The 11,706-nt window shown below is 38.6% G+C and overlaps 1 protein-coding gene across 6 annotated transcripts in view; it reads right to left on the bottom strand.

The window, feature by feature from the left end:
- Window positions 1-8,549, bottom strand: part of PAA1 (P-type ATP-ase 1) — a 100,914-nt gene extending 92,365 nt beyond the window's left edge. For 2 of the 6 annotated variants that reach the window (XM_088947471.1, XM_088947470.1), the window contains exons 1-3: window positions 7,931-8,549; window positions 7,739-7,792; window positions 461-614 (exon numbers count right to left, since the gene is read on the bottom strand). In XM_088947471.1, coding sequence (XP_088803597.1) covers window positions 461-614; window positions 7,739-7,792; window positions 7,931-8,380 — 658 coding nt within the window. In that variant the 5' untranslated portion in view covers window positions 8,381-8,549. Of the gene's footprint in view, window positions 1-460; window positions 615-7,738; window positions 7,793-7,930 lie in introns of those variants that run through there. The other 4 variants (XM_088947475.1, XM_088947474.1, XM_088947472.1 and 1 more) reach the window with 4 other exon arrangements.
- Between the last annotated feature and the right edge of the window lie 3,157 nt (window positions 8,550-11,706).

Consider the following 11,706-nt stretch of genomic DNA (forward strand, 5'->3'; position numbering starts at 1 on the left):
ACCTCCACCCACCTCCGGCAATGTTGCCAGAGGCAGAGGCAGAGGTGGGCGGAGGCATTGCCGGAGGCGGTGGTGGGCGGCAGCGCTGATGAATGGATTGCAAGAGGAAGAAGATGAACAGTGTTTTGCCCTTAATTGATATTATTTTTAAAAAGTTAACCTATTTTTGAATTTTTTTTAAAAGTATTACTTTTATTGATATTAAGGCCCTAAAGTTGCCTTTATCTGTTATAATCCCAATTTTCATTCCATGCAAGCTTTGACTTTCCAAAGTAAGACTTCTACAAATACCAACAACAAACACTTGGTATGTCTCTCTGATGTTACAATAAAAGGATAAGTATATAACTCCCTCAAATGAAAACTATAAATACAAATATATAACTAGTTTGTTAAACAGGAGTACAAATTCTGAAGTGAACAATAGATGCTAAATATCACAGTTACCAGAAATGCTTACCACGTAGCTTGGACTTAAATCCACAACTTGTCAAATGTTTTGCAAGGGTCTCCCCTAACTGTTGTTGCCAGTTCTGTGTAACCTTGACTGCAGCAACAGGCCACACAATTGCTGTCTCTGTAGCAAGATTGACATTGGCAGAAGACACCTGTGGCTGGTCATATGTATAATACCTGGCTATGTTATACTTGTAGTACAGAAAAAGAGATGTTTTTCCCATAAAAATGAACTAAAACTTCAGCATGAAAACAATGGATACAATATTCATAGTCTCAGAGTCTATTTTGAAGCACCAGAAACGTATTTTGAAGCACCAACATGGTAATTATGCAAGTTCAAGTACTATAGCTTCCAAATTAAGTGACTAAAGATCAGAAATATCTATGGCCTTTGAAAGGATCCATACTAAGAGAACTTTGGAGATGGTTATTAGCTAGGTGAAAGATAAGCCTTTGGGCTCATTAAGGCCCAGTCACGCCCTTAGAGAAGTGAGATCCCTGGCTTCCATGCTGAACCCCTTATTTACCGGGTACCAAAAAAGACAAAATTGTTTGCTTATCCTCTTTCTAGATAGGTGTAGAAGTCACTTGTATAAATTAGATACTTTATTGGCAGGGTTCCTCTGTATTAATGTATGGTAGTGGCCTCATTTCTCATGGGGCTCACACGGGAAGTCTTTGGCATCTAAAGTAAACCCCTTGTTCCAGTGCATTCCTAGATTATCTAACCCAATGGAAGATATGCCCCTTTTTTTGAAAAAGGTACAGTATGAAATTCATTATTATAACTAATCAGAAATTACGAAGTATAACCCCCTGTACACAGGTTCTGTACCCTGAGACTGTACATCTGTGAAAGTATATTTTATACATTTTGTATAAAATACAAGTTCTTGACAAGTCCTATTGGGACAACTGATTACCAAATAGAAAGTATATTTTATACATTTTGTAGGGGGACCTAAACAAAGCACACAGCTGTAACTCCTTTTACTGTTGTTTTCTTTACTATTGTTACTTCTACCATACATACCCAAAGAAGGAAAGATTCATAATGGATGTGAACTACAAAGTATCTTTGATTGCTTAAATAAGAAGTTACACCCTCATTATACTTTTATTCGGGACATCATTTCAAGAATTACAATAGAATCCCCATTTCATTTTTCTTTCTTTTTTTATATTTCTTGAGAGATTGCAAGGTGGGTTGGAACATTAAGAAAGAAATGGACATGTAAATGAAGCATCTTGGACCCATTCACAGGAGTTTAACTGAGTTTGAGGAACAGTGTGATCTTCTGAATGAAATGGGTTGGACAGAGCCCAAAGGTCCTAATATTAAGAAGTTTTAAGGCATAAGATGATGGATTTTGTGTTCAGTTAGGAAGCATGATTGTGGAGGGATGCACGCATAATAATAAGCCATTCAGTCACCTCTAAATGAGCTTCCTAGACCAGTTAGTGTCAGAAGCATTGGTTTGATTACAAAGATCTTTACATTTCTAAATTTTCTCAAATGAGATCCTCTTGAAAGTAAATAAGCTTCAAGAACTGCCCTATAACCAGGTAGATTAGTTAAAACTACTTACTAAAGACAACAGTCTTTGATATTAGATATTTTATTCTATTTCAGGTGATGCTGCTTATTACAGTAGTTAGAGTTTATTATGGTATGTTTCTTGTTTCTTCTCTTGGGGCTCATAATGTAGTTGGAAGATAAGAAAGTTTGTCTTCCTCCCTGTAATTATTGTGATAATTAATGAATTGTGTTATTAATAAAAAAAATGAGATCACAGTATACTAAGTTACTAACGACTCTGATGTGCTCCTGGCAGTGTCATGAAGGATTTCTTGATCGAAAAAGAAAAAGAGCAAGTCTATCAGTTTCTTTTGGGGCTCAGTGACTGATTTAACACTATCAGATCAAGCGTACTAAGTATGAAGCCTTACTTGACTATTAACAAGGCTTATGCACTGGTTTCTCAGGAAGAAAAATACATATCCTTGGTCAGTAATCACCTCCCTGCTGTCAAGGGTGCAACTTTTCAAGTAAGTAGACGTGCTTCGAAGGGAAACTCCACACAGAAGAAAGATCAATCTCGCATCACTATGACCACTGTAAGAAGGTAGGGCACACCAAGGCTCGCTGTTACAAGAACATAGGCTAACCACCAGATTGGAAAGCCAAGGGAAGAACTGGAGGCAACAATACTTCCAACAAGAAAAGCTCCTCAAACCAAGCTGCTATGGCACCTGCAGATGGTGAGAGTTCTCCCTTTATTTCTTTATTTCTTTTTTTTTTACCAGCAAAGAAATCTTATTGATTAAGAGGTGAAAACTGAATGGTACAGCATATTGGTTTCAGCCCTCCAATGAGACATTAGCCCACCTCAATGAAGGTTACAATAGTACCCAAAAACAATTGCTGTCTAGTTTTTCTAGAAGTTACAGTAGTGCCCAAAACATCTCTCTATAGACCCCTTGTTTTGTATCCCATTTGCAGTCCTTCTTACCCAATTGAATGCAACATTCATCTCCAGTGACAGGTTTTCTATTTCCCTAAAAGCTTGTATATAGATCCATGGCACTTGATGCTTACTTCTTGCCCAAGAAAAACCAGTTTTGAGTCTCCTTCTACTTCTGAATGTTGGAAATTTGATTGCTCTGTGAATCTTAATCCTTGTCGCAGTGCCATCAGTTCAGCCTTTAATGAGTCTCCCAACCATAACAGTCCCCAACACCCTACCTGCACCATCTCTGAAAACACCTCCCAGTTCAACCTTTAATGAGTCTCCCAATCCTAACAGTCCCAAACAAATGCCCAACACCCTACCTGCACCATCTCTAAAGACACCTCCAATACCTGCCAAACCGAAACTTCCCATGGAGCTTCCATCAAAATTTAATTTAATTTTGTTAACTGCTGGGGGTTTCCACTCCATAAACACCTTTTACTTTTCTGTAGAAGTATGAACCACTTCATTCCATGCCCTTAACATATCATTCACTAAATAGCCTTGGAACATATCAAGGTTATTCTCCCACCCACAAGTGTAATTCCTTTTCCATAGTGCTAGTCTTTTAGTGAGTCTCTTATCTCTCAAGTACCGGTTTCCAAAAACTTTCTATTCTTGGGTTTCCATAGAGCTCTCCCATTGTTGGACCGACGACTGAACAATACCGCCAGTAAGATATCTGAATCTCAGCTACCTATTAATTTGAGATCCTGGCTCCTTGACAATGGAGCTTCAAACCATATGACCCACATGCCCTCCAATACATCCCATCCTGTTCAATTACCTAACTCTTACCTGTTGCCTCTAAAGGCGAGATGACCCTGTCTCCCGACTTGACCCTAAAAGATGTATTTTACATACATGACTTCCATCGCAATTTGATATCAGTCCACAAACTTACCTCAAGGATGAATTGTGCCATCTTGTTCTTTCCCGCCTGCGTTTTGCAGGACCTCACAACTAGAAATCTGATTTGAGTGGGTACAGTGTGTAATGGACTCTCACTTTACACCTCCTGCAACATCCATGGCTCTTCATTCCACTTCAATCAGTTCACAAAATTGCCATTCCAAGCTAGGACATGCCTCATATAGATGGCTCTCTATGATACCCAGCTTAGATATTGTGTCACCCAATAATGAATGTTGTGATACTTGTTTTTGAGCCAAACAAACTAGGCTTCATTTTCCTACTAGTCAAACCAGAACTTCTTTGTTTGAAATAACACATTGCGACATATTGGGGGGAAGGGGGGCTATCACACCCCATCCCATAGCGGAGCTCATTATTTTCTAATGATTATTGATGATTTTTCTCAGGCTACATGGGTGTACTTACTTAAACACAAATCAGTTGCCTATTTGGCTATTCCTACTTTGTTATGTTTTGTGCTCTTGTTTAAAATCAAATTAATACAACTGTCAAATGCATGAGGTCCAATAATGGCACCGAATTTCTGTATGGGCCTATGATGATATACTTGCAACAGCATGGCATTGATCATCAGAGATCATCTATTGAAACCCCCAACAGAATCGGGTGGCTGAGCAAAAGCACAAACACCTTCTCAAAGTAGGGCCTCCAGTTTTAGGCAAATATCCCTGTCGAATTTTGGGGTGAATTTATTCTTACTGCAGCTCATATCATCATTTATCTGCCAACTCCCACTCTTTCAGGCAAAACGCCTTACGAGGTGTTCTTCCAAAAGTCCTTCATATGCCCACTTGCAGGACTTTGGGCTTTTAAGTTTGCTTCTCATTTCATCAAGCGTATGTTTGTTAGGTACCCCATGGATAGAAGGGTTACCGGTTGTACAACTTGAGTCAAAGCATTTTTTTGTCTCCAAAGACAGTCTTCTTCGAGGATTGGTTCCCTTTCATCCCTACAGACTCTACTACCGTTGATATTCCTCTAGCCCTGTTGTTCATCTGTCGGCCCTAGAATCTATACTTGACTCTTATGATGGTTGTGGCCCGTTCATGTCCATGCCTGTGATGGGCCAAAGCCATTGCCCATATCTAGGTCAATACCAATGCCCATGCTTGGGTAAGTGTCATCGCCCGTGCCTAGACCAACATCAACACCCGTGCCACCTGCTCCATCAGTCGTGCCTAGGTCAATACCCTTGCCAATGCCTAGGCCAGTGTCATCATCCGAGCAACTCGTGCCTAGGCCAAAGTCAACACATGGGTCATTTCCCGCACCTATGTCTCAGCCATCACCTAGGACACCGAACCACTTGCTCTCTACTCTCATCTGTGTCTAGGCTAAGGCCAAAGTCATCTCCTAGGTTGGAGACGCCATAGTCAATGCTTGCGTCTGTCTTTGAGCTTCTTGGGCCATTAGCCATTCCCCAACCCATCTATGAATATCCCAACATCACTTTTGATCATCGCATGTTGCCTTCTTCTTCATGTTTATGGTATCCAATCTCAGATTATTTTGCTCTTGGTTCCTCCATTGCATCTGCAGCCTCCTATATACCCACTGAACCTTCTACTTACGCCTAGGCCCAAAGGCATCGTTGACGGCAAGCCATGCAAGAAGATGTCTCTTGGCCATAGGAAAATGGCTCATTAGGTGCAAATGGGTCTAGAAAACAAAGCTCAAACCCATGGCACCATTGATCATTTCAAGGCATGTTTAGTGGCCAAGGGTACACACAAGTAGGAGTTGTCTCTTGGCCATGTTGTCATGACGTGTTGTCTCTTGGCCATGCAAGAAGAACCAGATGCACTTGAAAGCACTCATACTTGGACTTTAACTACCTTGCCCATAGGCAAATGGCCCATCAGATTCAAATGGATCTACATGAATCTCAAACCCAAGGAACCATCTACCATTTTAAAGCTTGTTTAATGGCCAAGGAGTACATAATACAAAGACAAACCCATGGAACCATCTACCATTTCAAGGCTTGTTTAGTGGCCAAGGGGTACACAATATAGAGACGTATGCCCCGGTTGCCAAGCTTGTCACGGTGTATTGTCTCTTGCCCTTGGTTGTAGCCCGTCGATGGGATGTTCAACAAATGGACATCTCTGCCAAGCCTCTTACCACATAGTGATCCCCAAGTTTGTCAACTCAACAAGTCTATCCATGGCCTGAAATAGGCCTACCGAAATTGGTTCTATACATTGGCTCACACTCTTAAAAAGCATGGCTTCACCCAATCCGTGGAGAATAACTCACTCTTCACCTCAATTGGCTATGACAAAATCTCAGCCATGTTTTTTTTTTTTTTTTGATGAATAACATCTTCGCCATGTTGGCTTATGTTGAGGATCTTTTCATCATGGGAAATTATCCCACACAAATTTCGTCACTCAAACAGTACCTTAGTCACTGCTTCCCAATTAAATAATTTAGACCTTTGTGATATTTTTTGGGGGATAGAGGTTTCCTGCCCGATGATAGATTCTTTCTTTGCCAAAAGAAATACACCTTGGACATACTTTGGGATGCTGGCATGACATGTAAACTATGGTCCCTTACAATGGAGCAATAGCACCATCTTGAAGTGATGGGCCTCTCCTTGCCAACCTTGATTGCTATTGCCGCCTGCTGGGCCACCTTATCTACCTCATTACTTGGCTCAAGATCATGTATCTAGTAAACATTCTTGGTTAGTTTATGAGCAAGCCCTGGCAGTCTCATATGGATGCTACCTTTCAGGTCCTATGCCATCTGAAGTCCTACCCGGATCAAGGAATCAAGCTGGCCAAAGAAAATGATTTGGTTCTTCATGCCTACAGTAACTTCTATTGGGCTGGATGCCCCTTCACATGCCAGTCCACCACCAGTGAACTTCTTTGGTTGCACCATCTTTTCAGTGAACTAGGTGTCAGTAATGTTCAGCCGATGGAGCTCTATTGTGATAACAAAGCTTCTCTTCACATCACAACCAATCCAGTGTTTCATGAGAGCACAAAACACATTGAAATAGATTGACATTTCATTCGCACTCATCTCTAAATGAGTCTCATTTTCAATTCTCACTTACCTACCAGTTCACTAGACTGTTATCCAATTGGACATTGTTGACTTGATCCACATTCTCCAACTTTTTTTTTTGTTTTTTTTTTTTTTTTTTTTTTGGGGGGGGGGTGGAGGTGGTCGTCTTACGATAGTTAGAGTTTGTTGTGCCATTCGGTTGAGTTAGTTATCACAAGTCACAAGTGGTCCCACTTGTATAAGTGAGAGCACCTTCAAGAAGTTTCCTACATTGTATCTATTTAAGGCTAGGAATGAAAGTTTTCCACTGTGCTTTTCCATTTTAGAGTGTTGAAATTTTTATAGCATATATTCTAAGGGGGGTCCGACTATGATATGGAAAAGATACGATATCTGAAAAACTACTGACCAGTCAACTAAAATCATAAATGTGGTAGCCAATCAGGTGTTATTTATCAAAACTCATGGGTGGGTTTTGATTGGTCAAAACTCTTCCTATACCATGTCTTTCCCGCATCATAGATTTTCCCATTCTAAGGAGTGCCAACTCAGAACTTGAACACCCTCAGGGCAAGTATGCACCATGTTAATCATTGAGAGTGCTTTACCATAAATATGTTTTCTACCACAAAAATACCTGTCTATGGTCATACATTTCTAGTTAAAAGACAGAGAGTTACAAACTAAAATACCAAAAAAAAAAAGTGGCAAAATAAATTGAACATGTAACGAATGCTTGTTGGCAACATCTTCATTCTAAAAATTTATGGAAAAAATATACAAAAAGAGGAAAAAAAGGGAGTACTTACTTGACTTTCTAATATTCTTTTCACGCTTGCTGCACATCCTCCACAGGTCATTCCCTGCATTACCGAAAACAAATATGCATATATGAGCATATGATAGATAAACAAACTACGTATTAAATTACAACTCCAAAAATAAATAAATAAATAATAACAACTAGGGTTGAAAAATCAAATAAGATGAAAATGACTTACACCAACGTCAAGGATTATTACATCGGGAGACAAGGCCGAAACCTCTTCAGACCCTCCTGTAATGGATTTCGACTTTGTCTCTCCGCCGTTCGATCCGCCATCGCCGTCACCGCTACCACCTCCTTTCCTTCCATTAGAACCATCTCCCCCTCCACCGGAAATAAACAAAGCAGTGGAGTTCGACATACAGGCTATACGAGACGATATCGGAGCCGCCACAAGCAAATTCCTAGGCGAAGTTCCGGGCGGAGAGGCTGAAACGAACCCGCTTGATCTCTGAAAATCTCCATTATACATGCATCCGATCCTACCAGATAAGAGTCGCTTTTGAATGCTTTTATTCGGGGTTTGGGAGAAGCGACGGTGGAGGCTATAGACGACGAGGTTCCGAGAAGAGGTAAGGGTTTTGGATAAGGTGAAGAGAGTTGTTGAAGAAAGCGTAGACTCCATTGGAACTGCTTGTAAGGAGATGAATTTGGAAAGGAGCTCAGCCTGATCAATTTCTTTCTCAGCCTCGTTACGTCTCTCCGCCTTGCGATTGTAAACAATTTCTGGTTAAATTACTGTTGGACTTGGAAGCGGGAACCGGGAACTGGTGACAAGTGATAACTGATAAGTTGGGATTTTAAATTACTGAATAACCCCTCTTCTTACAAAAATAGATTGAACTCACAGCGGACGATACGGGATCTGCTCCTCACAATTGGGCGCCTCATGTGCACATCCACCGTGCGTTGAGAACATCTCCCGTGAATAATTGATAGGTAACGTAGATGTTTCCAATGCATGGTAGTATGTTCGTGGGAGAGATCCGGTCTCACAGCAGACGCGGAATCCCGGGTCTTCGGTCTTCGCCATCAACTACGACCATTGAGGCATTGACTCTTGAAGATGTGAGCAAGAAGGCTGCAAACGGATCGAATCCAATCAGACTGGATCCAATGTTTATCCGTTTATGTTCGACCGTTTGAGTTTGACTCTGAAAACAGAAATGGGATCTACTTTCACCGAACGCGCGTATAGAAGAAGATGTTTCCGATATACGGTAGACAGGCTGTGTGGTTAGTGTGAGGCGCGTTCTGTAAAGAGTAAATTCGGACTCCTGAGAGTATCAATGGGTTGGGTCCGGTCCAGGACAGGCTGTACCAGTCCCGGTCCGATAATTAATCAGTTCCAATGCAGAACCGTTCCATATATTAATCGGTTCAAATGAGTCTAACGCGAGTAAACCCAATTATACTTGTAATCTATAAACTATCATGGTGTTTAGAAGTGTGGGTGTTTTTTGGGACCAATTTTCAAGAAAAATCGCCTATGCTTCCAAGACCCGTTTTCACAAAAAAAATGTTTATATCATGTAGGCAGTGAGCAATACTATGCTGTTTTGGTAAGGTGATTTTCATCACCGTTTTTCATGTATTGAGGGAAACGGTTCACCGGTGGAGGCCCGATTTTTGAGACATGTTCAATTTTTTAATAATCGGCTGAACCAAACAATGAGATAGGCATTTGTTGAAACGTCTATGTGAATCCAACATGGCACCGTTTTTTTTTTTTTTTAAATGGCCATAGTTCCAAACATCCCCTATAATAACCGGCTGAAAACAAAAAACAAAAAAATGCACACGTATATTTGAATTCAAATCCGATCTTAACCAATGGATCTATATCGGATTTGAATTGATTATACAATTTTATTTATTGAATCCAATATTTGATTCAATTATAAATAAATCAAAATTATATCACCGGTCAAATTTGAATTTGAATTCGAACAATTGGATATCATTTGCAAACCAAAATAAATTATAAAGAGGGATCATTGAAAATTCGGAATGTCACCTTCTTATCTTTATTAAAACAGAATCTATTAACATACGGAGAAACTTTGTAGTTACAAGACGACTAATAATCACTCACTCTCTTTACTTAGCAGTAAATCAGTAAATTTAACTTGCTGAGGATCAACGTGAGCTATCCAAGTAGTTGACACCTTGTTAACATGATTAGAACTAACACTTCAAAATATTTACTACATATTTTAATTTGGTCCAAAATATTTAAGAGTCATTCACTATGATGTATATTCAATGGAAATCTAGTATGTTCAATAAAAGTATGTATTATATACGTGCACAAATAAGTATTAATTATATATGATATTTGGATTTAATTTTTATGGTATATATCTATGTAAATCTATATAAAAATAAACACAAATAAACAAAGTTAATACACTATAAAAAAAAAACATATATAATTAACTCCAATCCCGGCTTAATTCCCAATAATTTTCATACTAAAAAGTGAAACTTTGCATTTGCATACGCATATGTGTATTAGTATATAGATTAATTGGATCTTACTTCTTATCATGTCAAACCCAACAATATCCGACCGATCGATAAATGAATTACATTTTTCGGATGCAATTCAATGGATATCCAAATCCGACAAATAATATGATATGAATTTAAACCAATAAATCTTATCCATTTCCCAAAACCGATATTAGCTTGCTGCAATAAAAACAAAAACAAAAAAAAAAAAAGACAGAAAAAACAAAAACAAAACTAGTGGTAGAAAAATCAATAAAAGACGAACAGCATGCTACCATTGACACGGTGCTAAAAAGCACTAAAGGACAAAATATAAAAAGGATATTTGAGTCATAAAGCACAAAAGTACAGTACCCTGATTATATTGTACTTATTTTTTTGGTAAAAATATATTGTACTTAAAGCATCATAATATTTTTTGTTTTGGTAAAAATATCAAATTCGATTACAATAACAAAATGATATGATACAAATTTAGATTCAATCCACACAAGACCGTGCTTATACTGTAATTACAATCACATGCAATCATGTTTACACTGTAATTATAGTCACATCCAACCATTGAGAATATCTTCATATTTGTACATTTTTGTACATTTTTATTCATAATGAGATTATTTTCAATGAACAGCTGCAAGTGATTAAGAGGACGGTGTGAATATGGTCTTGTGATGACTGAATCTAGTCTTTGTGATACTGGGAAAACTTGTATCTTGTAATCATCAGCCGGTGGTATAAAAGTGGTAACAAATGAGATGGTTAACTGGTTATTTGTCAAATTTACATTGGGTTTTGATTGGTATCATGCATTTCTTTGTTTTGGCTTGAGGTATCAATCATGTCTTCCCATCAGCATAAAATTTTCTACTGATCCACATGAAATTTATAATTTTTTTTGGTAAAAATAGAAATCTATACCTTATGCTTAGGGAATAATGATGTCTTTACTCGTGATAGATTGCCCAACCTGTTGTGTATGATTTTACCTCCAGCTACTCTAGGTATATATTTGACATCGATGCTATATATACAGCACCATTTTCTGACAAAACGGTGCTGTATATGTGTGGATTGGAAGCATCGTTTCTTCAGAAAATGGTGTCATTTTTTTTATTTGGAAATGTCATTTTTGTTTGGAAATGTCATTTTTTTCTGGGACAACAGCAATTCATTATATTTGGTACCAATGCTTCATATCTATTTTCAGCATTGGTACTCATTATAAGAAATCTATGTCACTGCCACATTATGTTTTTGTTGGCAGCAATGAGCTCAAAATTGAGAAAACGTCAAATTCGACATTTCCCCACACCTTCTCAAATTCTAAGGCATGATTTGAAGTATCATATTCTATGGAAAAACGATTCCAAACATGTTACCGTTTTCCAGAGCACTGATTTTTCTAACATGACACTGATGTATCATTGTTTTTTG

Source organism: Nelumbo lutea, chromosome 5 (assembly GCF_056320005.1).
Source record: "Nelumbo lutea isolate HS-2025 chromosome 5, American lotus-T2T, whole genome shotgun sequence".
Classification (NCBI taxonomy): domain Eukaryota; kingdom Viridiplantae; phylum Streptophyta; class Magnoliopsida; order Proteales; family Nelumbonaceae; genus Nelumbo; species Nelumbo lutea.